Source organism: Dendrobates tinctorius, unplaced genomic scaffold, assembly GCF_039654945.1.
Source record: "Dendrobates tinctorius isolate UK_male_01 unplaced genomic scaffold, ASM3965494v1 ptg000019l, whole genome shotgun sequence".
In the NCBI taxonomy this organism is placed as follows: domain Eukaryota; kingdom Metazoa; phylum Chordata; class Amphibia; order Anura; family Dendrobatidae; genus Dendrobates; species Dendrobates tinctorius.
The window spans coordinates 67,060,309-67,079,945 of NW_027361687.1; the positions used below are offsets into that span (position 1 = coordinate 67,060,309).

Sequence of the window (19,637 nt, forward strand, 5' to 3'; positions counted from 1 at the left end):
TGCTCAGTCACGTCCCCCGCTGCAATCCATCAGAAATGGATAAGTGGTTTTCACAGGGACCGGTGTTAATGTGACCAGCCTCATGTAAACCACTGCCAGAAGAAATTATTTAATCTCTGTGCAGCCTTCCTGGCTGCCATGAGATGAACTAACAAGCGTGGGAAAGTTTCTGTATTTTTTCCCACGCTCATTAACCCATATTAATACCCATTAGCCACCACTACAGGGCAATGGGAATAGAGAGGATAAGTGCCAGAAAAGGCGCATCTAAGGCTAGTTTCACACTAGCGTTTTTTGCGCTGTGCCTCATGCGCATACCAAATGCATGCAAAAAACGCATCATGTGTTTTACATGCGTTTGCTGTTTTTTTGCGCATGCTATTTAACCAGTTTGTCACCATGTTAAATAAAAAAAACGCATGCAATTTTAAACACATGCGTGCGCATGTCCTAGTGCACGCGTGCCTTCCCATAGACTGTAATGCTGGTTTTGTGCACATTCCATGCGCTAACGTGCGCATGCGTTTTTTTGAGACTGGTCGGACGGACCAAAAATGCAACAGGTTGTGTCCGGCGCGCCTAGGCGCACACTACAAAAAACGCATGTGCATTAAAACGCATAAAAACGCATGCATACGCTAGACCATGCGCACCCGTGTTAAAGATAGGGGAGCAATGCGCATGCGCACGATAGCGCACGAGGCGCAGCGCTAAAATACGCAAGTGTGAAACCAGCCTTATAGATGCGCCTTTTCTGGGGTGACTGGGGGCAGATTTTTGTTGCCAGGGGGGGCAAAAACAATGGTCTCTCTCAATCTGCCCTCACTCACCTGCTTTACCTCTCTAGTTGCGATTTTGCCGCGGGAGCCCTCGCATTTTTTCCAACGAATTAACCCCTTAATTTAACACCTAGACGTCCCAAATTTTACACACAAACCCTAATTTAATTATTAGTCAGGGACATATAAGAAAATGCATGAAATGAAATGGTTTACTGTATGTAAACCATGTGTCAAATATATATAGTGAGGTAGCGTTGTCATTCAGTTAGGGGATCCTTGCTAGGCAGTGTACAAAGCACATCTGGCACCATGTTTTCATAACTTCATAACAGTCCAGGCGGTTTATTCAGCAGCATAAACCCATAGAAGCAACATAAAGTTCATATAACAGCATCGTGTCCATTATAGCTTCACTCTGGTTATCCTTATATCACACAGGTTAAGCAAATGTCCATTACACAGGCTCTTCAGTCTCAGCGTTATCTAACCCACGTCAGGGTCACTCATGGTTCCTTCACCATCATGCGGCAGACGTCCATTCCCTCCAGGGAATTACCAGGCACGTGCAGCCATTAACACAGCATTCACTTGCTGTCAGAAGGCAGCCCCATCTCACTCAGACGGGACCTTCCACACTGGACCAACCAAGTCCCAGCATTCACCCCCATGTGACCTACCCTGGCCACATTATATGGTCCAAAGCCACGCCCACCGGGTCACATGACTATGACCTCATCACAGGTCCTTCACACACACATATACACTTTACAATAGCGTTATTAAACACCCCCTGGGTGGGTTTGTAGGTAACCAGTCCCTGACACATTGAACCAGCACCTCAGCAGTATCACTGCTGATTAACACACACATAAATCTCCATCTCAAGGCCACCCAACTTGAGATACATAACGGTCATTCAGTATCTTGCCATTTATCCACTCTCCTGGGACATCCATACAGCGCCCCCTAGTGGACACAGTGGTCACTACACCACAATATACACTGTTAGGCCCATATATATTTGGACAGAGACAACATTTTTCTAATTTTGGTTCTAGACATTACCACAATGAATTTTAAACAAAACAATTCAGATGCAGTTGAAGTTCAGACTTTCAGCTTTCATTTGAGGGTATCCACATTAAAATTGGATGAAGGGTTTAGGAGTTTCAGCTCCTTAACATGTGCCAAAGGGACCAAAAGTAATTGGACAGATTAAATAATTGTAAATAAAATGTTAATTTCTAGTACTTGGTTGAAAACCCTTTGTTGGCAATGACTGCCTGAAGTCTTGAACTCATGGACATCACCAGACGCTGTGTTTCCTCCTTTTTGATGCTCTGCCAGGCCTTCACTGCGGTGGTTTTCAGGTGCTGTTTGTTTGTGGGCCTTTCTGTCTGAAGTTTAGTCTTTAACAAGTGAAATGCATGCTCAATTGGGTTGAGATCAGGTGACTGACTTGGCCATTCAAGAATATTCCACTTCTTTGCTTTAATAAACTCCTGGGTTGCTTTGGCTTTATGTTTTGGGCCATTGCCATCTGTAATATGAAACGACGACCAATCAGTTTGGCTGCATTTGGCTGGATCTGAGCACACAGTATGGCTCTGAATACCTCAGAATTCATTCTGCTGCTTCTGTCCTGTGTCACATCATCAATAAACACTAGTGACCCAGTGCCATTGGCAGCCATGCATGCCCAAGCCATCACACTGCCTCTGCCGTGTTTTACAGATGATGTGGTATGCTTTGGATCATGAGCTGTACCACGCCTTCACCATACTTTTCATCTGTCCAAAGAATGTTCTTCCAGAACTGTGCTGGCTTTTTTAGATGTTTTTTAGCAAAGTCCAGTCTTGCCTTTTTATTCTTGATGCTTATGAGTGGCTTGCACCGTGCAGTGAACCCTCTGTATTTACTTTCATGCAGTCTTCTCTTTATGGTAGATTTGGATATTGATGCGCCTACCTCCTGGAGAGTGTTGTTCACTTGGTTGGCTGTTGTGAAGGGGTTTCTCTTCACCATGGAAATTATTCTGCGATCATCCACCACTGTTGTCTTCCTCGGGCGCCCAGGTCTTTTTGCATTGATGAGTTCACCAGTGCTTTCTTTCTTTCTCAGGATGTACCAAACTGTAGTTTATGCCACTCCTAATGTTGTAGCAATTTCTCGGATGGGATTTTTCTGTTTTTGCAGCTTAAGGATGGTTTGTTTCACCTGCATGGAGAGCTCCTTTGACCACTGTTTCCATCACAGCAAAACCTTCCAAATGCAAGCACCACACCTCAAATCAACTCCAGGCCTTTTATCTGCTTAATTGAGAATGACATATCGAAGGGATTACCCACACCTGTGCATGAAATAGCCTTGGAGTCAATTGTCCAATTACTTTTGGTCCCTTTAAAAACAGGGTGGCACATGTTAAGGAGCAGAAACTCCTAAACCCTTCATCCAATTTTAATGTGGATACCCTCAAATGAAAGCTGAAAGTCTGAACTTCAACTGCATCTGAATTGTTTTGTTTAAAATTCATTGTGGTAATGTCTAGAACCAAAATTAGAAAAATGTGGTCTCTGTCCAAATATATATGGACCTAACTGTATGAGTGTCTCAATGACATGTATATATATATATATATCTGTATCCTATGTGTATATATCTATTCTTTCATTTCTTTATTAAAAATGTCAGTGTGATTTTACAGTATCGCGCACTGAATTGTCGGCTTTTGTAAAGGACACTGGGTGCGTATTTCTCGCAAGTCACACGTGTGGTCTGTGTGTAATGCGTTGTTTTTGCGCACCCATAGACTTGCATTGGCGTATTTCAGCCGGAATACACTGCAATCGCAGCATGCTGCGATTGTCTCGGCCCGTAAAATATGCACGACAAATATACGGCTGTTGGGAGTAAACCCATAGAGAATCATTTGTCCGTGTGTAATGCGTGGTTTTTACGCCGCTCACTCGTCCGTATTTCTATCTAGTGTGACCCCGGCCTAAGACAACTACCTGCAGCAGGAGCCTCCCCCTTTATACTATGACTTTCATAAACTCCGAACATTGAACAGCAGAAAATGTAAAAAAAAACAAAAATTGAAAATGAACCTGTGTTCTCTAGAATTCATGAAAACTGTTTACTTATGGAACATGCAGAAAATCTATGTAAAAGAAATAAATAATTACAAGATGTAAGTGATAGAAGGACACAGCACTACATTATCAGAAACGTTCTATTTTTATTTCAGAAAACAAATTCTCAAAAGAAGGCAGCAGAGAACACGCTCAGCTCATTAGAAACTGTGTACAGTACGGTTCAATCAACAAAGGTATATTACACTCAGTGTCATTATCCTGTACCCCGAGTATCAGAGTCATTATCATGTACCCCGAGTATCAGTGTCATTATCCTGTACCCCAAGTGTCAGTGTCATTATCCTGTACCCCGAGTATCAGAGTCATTATCCTGTACCCCGAGTGTCAGTGCCATTATCCTGTACCCCAAGTGTCAGTGTCATTATCCTGTACCCCAAGTGTCAGTGTCATTATCCTGTACCCCAAGTGTCAGTGTCATTATCCTGTACCCCGAGTATCAGAGTGATTATCATGTACCCCGAGTATTAGTGTCATTGTCCTGTACCGAGTGTCAGAGTCATTATCATGTACCCCAAGTGTCAGTGTCATTATCCTGTACCCCGAGTATCAGAGTCATTATCCTGTACCCCGAGTGTCAGTGCCATTATCCTGTACCCCAAGTGTCAGTGTCATTATCCTGTACCCCAAGTGTCAGTGTCATTATCCTGTACCCCAAGTGTTAGTGTCATTATACTGTACCCCAACTGTCAGTGTCATTATCCTGTACCCCGAGTGTCAGTGTCATTATCCTGTACCCCAAGTGTCAGTGCCATTATCCTGTACCCCGAGTATCAGAGTCATTATCCTGTACCCCAAGTGTCAGTGTCATTATCCTGTACCCCGAGTATCAGAGTCATTATCATGTACCCCGAGTGTCAGTGCCATTATCATGTACCCCGAGTATCAGAGTCATTATCCTGTACCCCAAGTGTCAGTGTCATTATCCTGTACCCCGAGTATCAGAGTCATTATCCTGTACCCCAAGTGTCAGTCTCATTATCCTGTACCCCAAGTGTCAGTGTCATTATCCTGTACCCCAAGTATCAGAGTCATTATCATGTACCCCGAGTGTCAATGTCATTATCCTGTACCCCGAGTATCAGAGTCATTATCCTGTACCCCAAGTATCACTGTCATTATCCTGTACCCCGAGTATCAGAGTCATTATCCTGTACCCCAAGTGTTAGTGTCATTATCCTGTACCCCAAGTGTCAGTGCCATTATCCTGTACCCCAAGTATCTGTACCATTATCCTGTACCCCAAGTGTCAGTGTCATTATCCTGTACCCCAAGTGTCAGTGTCATTATCCTGTACCCCAAGTGTCAGTGTTATTATCCTGTACCCCAAGTGTTAGGGTCATTATCATGTACCCCGAGTGTCAGTGTCATTATCCTGTACCCCGAGTATCAGAGTCATTATCCTGTACCCCAAGTGTCAGTGTCATTATCCTGTACCCCAAGTGTCAGTGTCATTATCCTGTACCCCAAGTGTCAGTGATATTATTCTGTACCCCAAGTGTCAGTGCCATTATCCTGTACCCCAAGAGTCAGTGTCATTATCCTGTACCCCAAGTGTCAGTGTCATTATCCTGTACCCCAAGTGTCAGTATTATTATCCTGTACCCCGAGTATCAGAGTCATTATCCTGTACCCCAAGTGTCAGTGTCATTATCCTGTACCCCAAGTGTCAGTGTCATTATCCTGTACCCCAAGTGTCAGTATTATTATCCTGTACCCCAAGTGTCAGTGTCATTATCCTGTACCCTGAGTGTCCGTATCATTATCCTGTACCCCGAGTGTCCGTATCATTATCCTGTACCCCAAGTGTCAGTGTCATTATCCTGTACCCCAAGTGTCAGTGTCATTATCCTGTACCCCAAGTGTCAGTGATATTATTCTGTACCCCAAGTGTCAGTGCCATTATCCTGTACCCCAGGTGTCAGTGTCATTATCCTGTACCCCAAGTGTCAGTGTCATTATCCTGTACCCCAAGTGTCAGTATTATTATCCTGTACCCCAAGTGTCAGTGTCATTATCCTGTACCCCAAGTGTCAGTGATATTATTTTGTACCCCAAGTGTCAGTGTCATTATCCTGTACCCCAAGTGTCAGTGATATTATTTTGAACCCCAAGTGTCAGTGTCATTATCCTGTACCCCAAGTGTCAGTGTCATTATCCTGTACCCCAAGTGTCAGTGATATTATTTTGTACCCCAAGTGTCAGTGTCATTATCCTGTACCCCAAGTGTCAGTGTCATTATCCTGTACCCCAAGTGTTAGTGATATTATTCTGTACCCCAATTGTTAGTGCCATTATCCTGTACCCCAAGTGTCAGTGTCATTATCCTGTACCCCAAGTGTCAGTGTCATTATCCTGTACCCCAAGTGTTAGTGATATTATTCTGTACCCCAATTGTTAGTGCCATTATCCTGTACCCCAAGTGTCAGTGTCATTATCCTGTACCCCAAGTATCAGTGTCATTATCCTGTACCCCAAGTGTCAGTATTATTATCCTGTACCCCAAGTGTCAATGTCATTATCCTGTACCCCGAGTGTCCGTATCATTATCCTGTACCCCAAGTGTCAGTGTCATTATCATGTACCCCAAGTGTCAGTGTCATTATCCTGTACCCCAAGTGTCAGTGATATTATTCTGTACCCCAAGTGTCAGTGCCATTATCCTGTACCCCAAGTGTCAGTGTCATTATCCTGTACCCCAAGTGTCAGTGTCATTATCCTGTACCCCAAGTGTCAGTATTATTATCCTGTACCCCAAGTGTCAGTAGTATTATCCTGTACCCCAAGTGTCAGTGTCATTATCCTGTACCCCAAGTGTCAGTGTCATTATCCTATACCCCAAGTGTCAGTGATATTATTTTGCACCCCAAGAGTCAGTGTCATTATCCTGTACCCCAAGTGTCAGTGTCATTATCCTGTACCCCAAGTGTCAGTGTCATTATCTTATACCCCAACTGTCAGTGATATTATTTTGTACCCCAAGTGTCAGTGTCATTATCCTGTACCCCAAGTGTCAGTGTCATTACCCTGTACCCCAAGTATCAATGTCATTATCCTGTACCTCAAGTGTCAGTGATATTATTCTGTACCCCAAGTGTCAGTGATATTATTCTGTACCCCAAGTGTTAGTGCCATTATCCTGTACCCCAAGTGTCAGTGTCATTATCCTGTACCCCAAGTGTCAGTATCATTATCCTGTACCCCAAGTGTCAGTATTATAATCCTGTACCCCAAGTGTCTGTATCATTATCCTGTACCCCAAGTGTCAGTGCCATTATCCTGTACCCCAAGTGTCAGTGTCATTATCCTGTACCCCAAGTGTTAGTGTCATTATCCTGTACCCCAAGTATCAGTGTCATTATCCTGTACCCCAAGTGTCAGTGCCATTATCCTGTACCCCAAGTGTCAGTGTCATCATCCTGTACCCCAAGTGTCAGTGTCATTATCCTGTACCCCAAGTGTCAGTATTATTATCCTGTACCCCAAGTGTCAGTGTCATTATCCTGTACTCCGAGTGTCCGTATCATTATCCTGTACCCCAAGTGTCAGGGTCATTATCCTGTACACCAAGTGTCAGTGTCATTATCCTGTACTCCAAGTGTCAGTGTCATTTTCCTGTACCCCAAGTGTCAGTGTCATTATCCTGTACCCCAAGTGTCAGTGTCATTATCCTGTACCCCAAGTATCAGTGTCATTATCCTGTAAACCAAGTGTCAGTGTCATTATCCTGTACCCCAAGTGTCAATGTCATTATCCTGTACACCAAGTATCAATGCCATTATGCTGTACCAAGAGTTTCATTGTCCTGTACCCCAAGTGACAGGGTCATTATCCTGTATGCCGAGTATCAGTATCATTATCCTGTACCCCAAGTGTCAGTATTATTATCCTGTACCCCAAGTGTCAGTGTCATTATCCTGTACCCCAAGTGTCAGTGTCATTATCCTATACCCCAAGTGTCAGTGATATTATTTTGAACCCCAAGTGTCAGTGTCATTATCCTGTACCCCAAGTGTCAGTGTCATTATCCTGTACCCCAAGTGTCAGTGATATTATTTTGTACCCCAAGTGTCAGTCTCATTATCCTGTACCCCAAGTGTCAGTGTCATTATCCTGTACCCCAAGTGTTAGTGATATTATTCTGTACCCCAATTGTTAGTGCCATTATCCTGTACCCCAAGTGTCAGTGTCATTATCCTGTACCCCAAGTGTCAGTGTCATTATCCTGTACCCCGAGTGTCCGTATCATTATCCTGTACCCCAAGTGTCAGTGTCATTATCCTGTACCCCAAGTGTCAGTGTCATTATCCTGTACCCCAAGTGTCAGTGATATTATTCTGTACCCCAAGTGTCAGTGCCATTATCCTGTACCCCAAGTGTCAGTGTCATTATCTTGTACCCCAAGTGTCAGTGTCATTATCCTGTAAACCAAGTGTCAGTGTCATTATCCTGTACCCCAAGTGTCAATGTCATTATCCTGTACACCAAGTATCAATGCCATTATGCTGTACCAAGAGTTTCATTGTCCTGTACCCCAAGTGACAGGGTCATTATCCTGTACGCCGAGTATCAGTATCATTATCCTGTACCCCAAGTGTCAGTATTATTATCCTGTACCCCACGTGTCAGTGTCATTATCCTGTACCCCAAGTGTCAGTGTCATTATCCTATACCCCAAGTGTCAGTGATATTATTTTGAACCCCAAGTGTCAGTGTCATTATCCTGTACCCCAAGTGTCAGTGTCAATATCCTGTACCCCAAGTGTCAGTGATATTATTTTGTACCCCAAGTGTCAGTCTCATTATCCTGTACCCCAAGTGTCAGTGTCATTATCCTGTACCCCAAGTGTTAGTGATATTATTCTGTACCCCAATTGTTAGTGCCATTATCCTGTACCCCAAGTGTCAGTGATATTATTTTGTACCCCAAGTGTCAGTGTCATTATCCTGTACCCCAAGTGTCAGTGTCATTATCCTGTACCCCAAGTGTCAGTGTCATTATCCTATACCCCAAGTGTCAGTGATATTATTTTGTACCCCAAGTGTCAGTGTCATTATCCTGTACCCCAAGTGTCAGTGTCATTATCCTGTACCCCAAGTATCAATGTCATTATCCTGTACCTCAAGTGTCAGTGATATTATTCTGTACCCCAAGTGTCAGTGTCATTATCCTGTACCCCAAGTGTCAGTGTCATTATCATGTACCCCAAGTGTCAGTATTATTATCCTGTACCCCCAGAGTCCGTATCATTATCCTGTACCCCAAGTGTTAGTGTCATTATCCTGTACCCCAAGTATCAGTGTCATTATCCTGTACCCCAAGTGTCAGTGCCATTATCCTGTACCCCAAGTGTCAGTGTCATCATCCTGTACCCCAAGTGTCAGTATTATTATCCTGTACCCCAAGTGTCAGTGTCATTATCCTGTACTCCGAGTGTCTGTATCATTATCCTGTACCCCAAGTGTCAGTGTCATTATCCTGTACCCCAAGTGTCAGGGTCATTATCCTGTACCCCAAGTATCAGTGTCATTATCCTGTACTCCAAGTGTCAGTGTCATTATCCTGTACCCCAAGTGTCAGTGTCATTATCCTGTACCCCAAGTATCAGTGTCATTATCCTGTACTCCAAGTGTCAGTGTCATTTTCCTGTACCCCAAGTGTCAGTGTCATTATCCTGTACCCCAAGTGTCAATGTCATTATCCTGTACACCAAGTATCAATGCCATTATGCTGTACCAAGAGTTTTATTGTCCTGTACCCCAAGTGACAGGGTCATTATCCTGTACGCCGAGTATCAGTATCATTATCTTGTACCCCAAGTGTCAATGTCAATACCCTGCACCCCAAGTGTCAGTGTCAATACCCTGTACCCCAAGTGTCAGTGTCATTATCCTGTACCCAAAGTATCAGTGTCATTATCCTGTACCCCAAGAGTCAGTGTCATTATCCTGTACCCCAAGTGTCAGTGTCATTATCCTGTACCCCGAGTATCAGAGTCATTATCATGTACCCCGAGTGTCCGTATCATTATCCTGTACCCCGAGTGTCAGTGTCATTATCCTGTACCCCAAGTGTTAGTGTCATTATCCTGTACCCCAAGTGTCAGTGATATTATTCTGTACCCCAAGTGTCAGTGTCATTATCCTGTACCCCAAGTGTCAGTGTCATTATCCTGTACCCCAAGTGTCAGTATTATTATCCTGTACCCCAAGTGTCAGTGTCATTATCATGTACCCCAAGTGTCAGTGTCATTATCCTGTACCCCAAGTGTCGGTGTCATTATCCTGTACCCCAAGTGTCAGTGTCATTATCCTATACCCCAAGTGTCAGTGATATTATTTTGTACCCCAAGTGTCAGTGTCATTATCCTGTACCCCAAGTGTCAGTGTCATTATCCTATACCCCAAGTGTCAGTGATATTATTTTGTACCCCAAGTGTCAGTGTCATTATCCTGTACCCCAAGTGTTAGTGTCATTATCCTGTACCCCAAGTATCAATGTCATTATCCTGTACCTCAAGTGTCAGTGATATTATTCTGTACCCCAAGTGTCAGCGATATTATTCTGTACCCCAAGTGTTAGTGCCATTATCCTGTACCCCAAGTGTCAGTGTCATTATCCTGTACCCCATGTGTCAGTGTCATTATCCTGTACCCCAAGTGTCAGTATTATTATCCTGTACCCCAAGTGTCCGTATCATTATCCTGTACCCCAAGTGTTATTGTCATTATCCTGTACCCCAAGTATCAGTGTCATTATCCTGTACCCCAAGTGTCAGTGCCATTATCCTGTACCCCAAGTGTCAGTGTCATCATCCTGTACCCCAAGTGTCAGTGTCATTATCCTGTACCCCAAGTGTCAGTATTATTATCCTGTACCCCAAGTGTCAGAGTCATTATCCTGTACTCCGATTGTCAGTGTCATTATCCTGTACCCCAAGTGTCAGGGTCATTATCCTGTACCCCAAGTTCAGTGTCATTATCCTGTACTCCAAGTGTCAGTGTCATTTTCCTGTACCCCAAGTGTCAGTGTCATTATCCTGTACCCCAAGTGTCAGTGTTATTATCCTGTACCCCAAGTATCAGTGTCATTATCCTGTAAACCAAGTGTCAGTGTCATTATCCTGTACCCCAAGTATCAATGCCATTATGCTGTACCAAGAGTTTCATTGTCCTGTACCCCAAGTGACAGGGTCATTATCCTGTATGCCGAGTATCAGTATCATTATCCTGTACCCCAAGTGTCAATGTCAATACCCTGTACCCCAAGTGTCAGTGTCATTATTCTCTACCCCAAGTGTCAGTGTCATTATCCTGTACGCCGAGTATCAGTATCATTATCCTGTACCCCAAGTGTCAATGTCAATACCCTGTACCCCAAGTGTCAGTGTCATTATCCTGTAACAAAAGTATCAGTGTCATTATCCTGTACCCCAAGAGTCAGTGTCATTATCCTGTACCCCAAGTGTCAGTGTCATTATCCTGTACCCCGAGTATCAGAGTCATTATCATGTACCCCGAGTGTCAGTGCCATTATCCTGTACCCCGAGTATCAGAGTCATTATCCTGTACCCCAAATTTCAGTGTCATTATCCTGTACCCCGAGTATCAGAGTCATTATCCTGTACCCCAAGTGTCAGTGTCATTATCCTGTACCCCAAGTGTCAGTGTCATTATCCTGTACCCCAAGTATCAGAGTCATTATCATGTACCCCGAGTGTCAGTGTCATTATCCTGTACCCCAAGTGTCAGTGCCATTATACTGTACCCCAAGTATCTGTACCATTATCCTGTACCCCAAGTGTCAGTGTCATTATCCTGTACCCCAAGTGTCAGTGTCATTATCCTGTACCCCAAGTGTCAGTGTTATTATCCTGTACCCAAAGTGTTAGCGTCATTATCATGTACCCCGAGTGTCAGTGTCATTATCCTGTACCCCGAGTATCAGAGTCATTATCCTGTACCCCAAGTGTCAGTGTCATTATCCTGTACCCCAAGTGTCAGTGTCATTATCCTGTACCCCAAGTGTCAGTGATATTATTCTGTACCGCAAGTGTCAGTGCCATTATCCTGTACCCCAAGGGTCAGTGTCATTATCCTGTACCCCAAGTGTCAGTGTCATTATCCTGTACCCCAAGTGTCAGTATTTTTATCCTGTACCCCGAGTATCAGAGTCATTATCCTGTACCCCAAGTGTCAGTGTCATTATCCTGTACCCCAAGTGTCAGTATTATTATCCTGTACCCGAAGTGTCAGTGTCATTATCGTGTACCCCGAGTGTCCGTATCATTATACTGTACCCCGAGTGTCCGTATCATTATCCTGTACCCCAAGTGTCAGTGTCATTATCCTGTACCCCAAGTGTTAGTGTCATTATCCTGTACCCTAAGTGTCAGTGATATTATTCTGTACCCCAAGTGTCAGTGCCATTATCCTGTACCCCAGGTGTCAGTGTCATTATCCTGTACCCCAAGTGTCAGTGTCATTATCCTGTACCCCAAGTGTCAGTATTATTACCCTGTACCCCAAGTGGCAGTGTCATTATCCTGTACCCCAAGTGTCAGTGTCATTATCATATACCCCAAGTGTCAGTGATATTATTTTGTACCCCAAGTGTCAGTGTCATTATCCTGTACCCCAAGTGTCAGTATTATTATCCTGTACCCCAAGTGTCAGTGTCATTATCCTGTACCCCAAGTGTCAGTGTCATTATCCTATACCCCAAGTGTCAGTGATATTATTTTGTACCCCAAGTGTCAGTGTCATTATCCTGTACCCCAAGTGTCAGTGTCATTATCCTGTACCCCAAGTGTTAGTGATATTATTCTGTACCCCAATTGTTAGTGCCATTATCCTGTACCCCAAGTGTAAGTGTCATTATCCTGTACCCCAAGTGTCAGTGTCATTATCCTGTACCCCAAGTGTCAGTATTATTATCCTGTACCCCAAGTGTCAGTGTCATTATCCTGTACCCCGAGTGTCCGTATCATTATCCTGTACCCCAAGTGTCAGTGTCATTATCCTGTACCCCAAGTGTCAGTGTCATTATCCTGTACCCCAAGTGTCAGTGATATTATTCTGTACCCCAAGTGTCAGTGTCATTATCCTGTACCCCAAGTGTCAGTGTCATTATCCTGTACCCCGAGTGTCCGTATCATTATCCTGTACCCCAAGTGTCAGTGTCATTATCCTATACCCCAACTGTCAGTGTCATTATCCTGTACCCCTAGTGTCAGTGATATTATTCTGTACCCCAAGTGTCAGTAGTATTATCCTGTACCCCAAGTGTCAGTGTCATTATCCTGTACCCCAAGTGTCAGTGTCATTATCCTATACCCCAAGTGTCAGTGATATTATTTTGTACCCCAAGTGTCAATGTCATTATCCTGTACCCCAAGTGTCAGTGTCATTATCCTGTACCCCAAGTGTCAGTGTCATTATCCTATACCCCAAGTGTCAGTGATATTATTTTGTACCCCAAGTGTAAGTGTCATTATCCTGTACCCCAAGTGTCAGTGTCATTATCCTGTACCCCAAGTATCAATGTCATTATCCTGTACCTCAAGTGTCAGTGATATTATTCTGTACCCCAAGTGTCAGTGTCATTATCCTGTACCCCAAGTGTCAGTGTCATTATCCTGTACCCCAAGTGTCAGTGTCATTATCCTGTACCCCAAGTGTCCGTATCATTATCCTGTACCCCAAGTGTTAGTGTCATTATCCTGTACCCCAAGTATCAGTGTCATTATCCTGTACCCCAAGTGTCAGTGCCATTATCCTGTACCCCAAGTGTCAGTGTCATCATCCTGTACCCCAAGTGTCAGTGTCATTATCCTGTACCCCAAGTGTCAGTATTATTATCCTGTACCCCAAGTGTCAGTGTCATTATCCTGTACTCCGAGTGTCCGTATCATTATCCTGTACCCCAAGTGTCAGTGTCATTATCCTGTACCCCAAGTGTCAGGGACATTATCCTGTACCCCAAGTGTCAGTGTCATTATCCTGTACTCCAAGTGTCAGTGTCATTTTCCTGTACCCCAAGTGTCAGTGTCATTATCCTGTACCCCAAGTGTCAGTGTCATTATCCTGTGCCCCAAGTATCAGTGTCATTATCCTGTAAACCAAGTGTCAGTGTCATTATCCTGTACCCCAAGTGTCAATGTCATTATCCTGTACCCCAAGTATCAATGCCATTATGCTGTACCAAGAGTTTCATTGTCCTGTACCCCAAGTGTCAATGTCAATACCCTCTACCAAAAGTGTCAGTGTCATTATTCTCTACCCCAAGTGTCAGTGTCATTATCCTGTACGCCGAGTATCAGTATCATTATCCTGTACCCCAAGTGTCAATGTCAATACCCTCTACCCCAAGTGTCAGTGTCATTATCCTGTACCAAAAGTATCAGTGTCATTATCCTGTACCCCAAGAGTCAGTGTCATTATCCTGTACCCCAAGTGTCAGTGTCAGCATCCTGTACCCCAAGTGTCAGTATCCATATCCTGTACCCCGAGTATCCGTATCATTTTCCTGTACCCCAAGTGTCAGTTTAATTATCCTGTTCCCCGAGTGTCAGTGAAATTATCCTGCACCCCAAGTGTTAGTGTCATTATCCTGTACCTCAGGTGACTGGGTCATTATCCTGTACCCCGAGTATCAGTATCATTATCCTGTACCCCAAGTGTCAATGTCAATACCCTGTACCCCAAGTGTCAGTGTCATTATCCTGTACCAAAAGTATCAGTGTCATTATCCTGTACCCCAAGTGTCAGTGTCATTATCCTGTACCAAGTGTCAGTGTCATTATCCTGTATCCCAAGTGTCAGTGTCATTATCCTGTACCCCAAGTGTCAGTGCCATTATCCTGTACCCCGAGTATCAGTATCATTATCCTGTACCCCAAGTGTCAATGTCAATACCCTGTACCCCCAGTGTCAGTGTCGTTATCCTGTACCCCAAGTGTCAGTGTTATTATCCTGTACCCCGAGTATCAGTATCATTATCCTGTACCCCAAGTGTCAATGTCAATACCCTGTACCCCCAGTGTCAGTGTCGTTATCCTGTACCCCAAGTGTCAGTGTTATTATCCTGTACCCCAAGTGTCAGTGTCATTATCCTGTACCCCGAGTATCAGTATCATTATCCTGTACCCCAAGTGTCAGTGTCATTATCCTGTACCCCAAGTGTCAGTGTCATTATCCTGTACCCCGAGTATCAGTATCATTATCCTGTACCCCAAGTGTCAATGTCAATACCCTGTACCTCCAGTGTCAGTGTCATTATCCTGTACCCCAAGTGTCAGTGTAATTATCCTGTACCCCAAGAGTCAGTATCATTATCCTGTACCCCAAGTGTCAGTGTCATTATCCTGTACCCCAAGTGTCAGTGTCATTATCCTGTACCCCAAGTGTCAGTGATATTATTCTGTACCGCAAGTGTCAGTGCCATTATCCTGTACCCCAAGTGTCAGTGTCATTATCCTGTACCCCAAGTGTCAGTGTCATTATCCTGTACCCCAAGTGTCAGTATTTTTATCCTGTACCCCGAGTATCAGAGTCATTATCCTGTACCCCAAGTGTCAGTGTCATTATCCTGTACCCCAAGTGTCAGTATTATTATCCTGTACCCGAAGTGTCAGTGTCATTATCGTGTACCCCGAGTGTCCGTATCATTATCCTGTACCCCGAGTGTCCGTATCATTATCCTGTACCCCAAGTGTCAGTGTCATTATCCTGTACCCCAAGTGTTAGTGTCATTATCCTGTACCCTAAGTGTCAGTGATATTATTCTGTACCCCAAGTGTCAGTGCCATTATCCTGTACCCCAGGTGTCAGTGTCATTATCCTGTACCCCAAGTGTCAGTGTCATTATCCTGTACCCCAAGTGTCAGTATTATTACCCTGTACCCCAAGTGTCAGTGTCATTATCCTGTACCCCAAGTGTCAGTGTCATTATCCTATACCCCAAGTGTCAGTGATATTATTTTGTACCCCAAGTGTCAGTGTCATTATCCTGTACCCCAAGTGTCAGTATTATTATCCTGTACCCCAAGTGTCAGTGTCATTATCCTGTACCCCAAGTGTCAGTGTCATTATCCTATACCCCAAGTGTCAGTGATATTATTTTGTACCCCAAGTGTCAGTGTCATTATCCTGTACCCCAAGTGTCAGTGTCATTATCCTGTACCCCAAGTGTTAGTGATATTATTCTGTACCCCAATTGTTAGTGCCATTATCCTGTACCCCAAGTGTAAGTGTCATTATCCTGTACCCCAAGTGTCAGTGTCATTATCCTGTACCCCAAGTGTCAGTATTATTATCCTGTACCCCAAGTGTCAGTGTCATTATCCTGTACCCCGAGTGTCCGTATCATTATCCTGTACCCCAAGTGTCAGTGTCATTATCCTGTACCCCAAGTGTCAGTGTCATTATCCTGTACCCCAAGTGTCAGTGATATTATTCTGTACCCCAAGTGTCAGTGTCATTATCCTGTACCCCAAGTGTCAGTGTCATTATCCTGTACCCCGAGTGTCCGTATCATTATCCTGTACCCCAAGTGTCAGTGTCATTATCCTATACCCCAACTGTCAGTGTCATTATCCTGTACCCCAAGTGTCAGTGATATTATTCTGTACCTCAAGTGTCAGTAGTATTATCCTGTACCCCAAGTGTCAGTGTCATTATCCTGTACCCCAAGTGTCAGTGTCATTATCCTATACCCCAAGTGTCAGTGATATTATTTTGTACCCCAAGTGTCAGTGTCATTATCCTGTACCCCAAGTGTCAGTGTCATTATCCTGTACCCCAAGTGTCAGTGTCATTATCCTATACCCCAAGTGTCAGTGATATTATTTTGTACCCCAAGTGTAAGTGTCATTATCCTGTACCCCAAGTGTCAGTGTCATTATCCTGTACCCCAAGTATCAATGTCATTATCCTGTACCTCAAGTGTCAGTGATATTATTCTGTACCCCAAGTGTCAGTGTCATTATCCTGTACCCCAAGTGTCAGTGTCATTATCCTGTACCCCAAGTGTCAGTGTCATTATCCTGTACCCCAAGTGTCCGTATCATTATCCTGTACCCCAAGTGTTAGTGTCATTATCCTGTACCCCAAGTATCAGTGTCATTATCCTGTACCCCAAGTGTCAGTGCCATTATCCTGTACCCCAAGTGTCAGTGTCATCATCCTGTACCCCAAGTGTCAGTGTCATTATCCTGTACCCCAAGTGTCAGTATTATTATCCTGTACCCCAAGTGTCAGTGTCATTATCCTGTACTCCGAGTGTCCGTATCATTATCCTGTACCCCAAGTGTCAGTGTCATTATCCTGTACCCCAAGTGTCAGGGTCATTATCCTGTACCCCAAGTGTCAGTGTCATTATCCTGTACTCCAAGTGTCAGTGTCATTTTCCTGTACCCCAAGTGTCAGTGTCATTATCCTGTACCCCAAGTGTCAGTGTCATTATCCTGTGCCCCAAGTATCAGTGTCATTATCCTGTAAACCAAGTGTCAGTGTCATTATCCTGTACCCCAAGTGTCAATATCATTATCCTGTACCCCAAGTATCAATGCCATTATGCTGTGCCAAGAGTTTCATTGTCCTGTACCCCAAGTGTCAATGTCAATACCCTGTACCAAAAGTGTCAGTGTCATTATTCTCTACCCCAAGTGTCAGTGTCATTATCCTGTACGCCGAGTATCAGTATCATTATCCTGTACCCCAAGTGTCAATGTCAATACCCTGTACCCCAAGTGTCAGTGTCATTATCCTGTACCAAAAGTATCAGTGTCATTATCCTGTACCCCAAGAGTCAGTGTCATTATCCTGTACCCCAAGTGTCAGTGTCAGCATCCTGTACCCCAAGTGTCAGTATCCATATCCTGTACCCCGAGTATCCGTATCATTTTCCTGTACCCCAAGTGTCAGTTTAATTATCCTGTTCCCCGAGTGTCAGTGAAATTATCCTGCACCCCAAGTGTTAGTGTCATTATCCTGTACCTCAGGTGACTGGGTCATTATCCTGTACCCCGAGTATCAGTATCATTATCCTGTACCCCAAGTGTCAATGTCAATACCCTGTACCCCAAGTGTCAGTGTCATTATCCTGTACCAAAAGTATCAGTGTCATTATCCTGTACCCCAAGTGTCAGTGTCATTATCCTGTACCAAGTGTCAGTGTCATTATCCTGTATCCCAAGTGTCAGTGTCATTATCCTGTACCCCAAGTGTCAGTGCCATTATCCTGTACCCCGAGTATCAGTATCATTATCCTGTACCCCAAGTGTCAATGTCAATACCCTGTACCCCCAGTGTCAGTGTCGTTATCCTGTACCCCAAGTGTCAGTGTTATTATCCTGTACCCCGAGTATCAGTATCATTATCCTGTACCCCAAGTGTCAATGTCAATACCCTGTACCCCCAGTGTCAGTGTCGTTATCCTGTACCCCAAGTGTCAGTGTTATTATCCTGTACCCCAAGTGTCAGTGTCATTATCCTGTACCCCGAGTATCAGTATCATTATCCTGTACCCCAAGTGTCAGTGTCATTATCCTGTACCCCAAGTGTCAGTGTCATTATCCTGTACCCCGAGTATCAGTATCATTATCCTGTACCCCAAGTGTCAGTGCCATTATCCAGTACCCCAAGTGTCAGTGCCATTATCCTGTACCCCAAGTGACAGTGTCATTATCCTGTGCCCCAGTATCAGTGGCATTATCCTGTACCCCAAGTGTCAGTGTCATTATCCTGTACCCCAAGTGTCAGTGTCATTATCCTGTACCCCGAGTATCAGTATCATTATCCTGTACCCCTAGTGTCAATGTCAATACCCTGTACCACAAGTGTCAGTGTCATTATCCTGTACCCCCAGTGTCAGTGTCATTATCCTGTACCCCAAGTGTCAATGTCAATACCCTGTACCCCCAGTGTCAGTGTCGTTATCCTGTACCCCAAGTGTCAGTGTTATTATCCTGTACCCCAAGAGTCAGTATCATTATCCTGTACCCCAAGTGTCAGTGTCATTATCCTGAACCCCGAGTATCAGTATCATTATCCTGTACCCCAAGTGTCAGTGTCATTATCCTGTACCCCATGTGTCAGTGTCATTATCCTGTACCCCGAGTTTCAGTATCATTATCCTGTACCCCAAGTGTCAGTGCCATTATCCAGTACCCCAAGTGTCAGTGTCATTATCCTGTACCCCAAGTGTTAGTGTCATTATCCTGTACCCCAAGTGTCAGTGTCATTATCCTGTACCCCAAGTGTTAGTGTCATTATCCTGTACCCCAAGTGTCAGTGCCATTATCCTGTACCCCAAGTGTCAGTGTCATTATCCTGTGCCCCAGTATCAGTGGCATTATCCTGTACCCCAAGTGTCAGTGTCATTATCCTGTACCCCAAGTGTCAGTGTCATTATCCTGTACCCCGAGTATCAGTATCATTATCCTGTACCCCAAGTGTCAGTGCCATTATCCAGTACCCCAAGTGTCAGTGCCATTATCCTGTACCCCAAGTGTCAGTGTCATTATCCTATGCCCCAGTATCAGTGGCATTATCCTGTACCCCAAGTGTCAGTGCCATTATCCTGTACCCCAAGTGTCAGTGTCATTATCCTGTGCCCCAGTATCAGTGCTATTATCCTGTACCACAAGTGTCAGTGTCATTATCCTGTACCCCCGGTGTCAGTGTCATTATCCTGTACCCC

General features: G+C 44.2%; 1 protein-coding gene across 1 annotated transcript in view; it reads left to right on the plus strand.

Annotated features, from left to right (window-relative positions):
* Positions 1-19,637, plus strand: part of LOC141083026 (SLAM family member 5-like) — a 151,887-nt gene that overhangs the window by 104,279 nt on the left and 27,971 nt on the right. Inside the window, exon 7 of the mRNA XM_073567171.1 lies at positions 4,030-4,110. Within this exon, the coding sequence (XP_073423272.1) occupies positions 4,030-4,110 (81 nt within the window). The remainder of the gene's footprint in view (positions 1-4,029; positions 4,111-19,637) is intronic.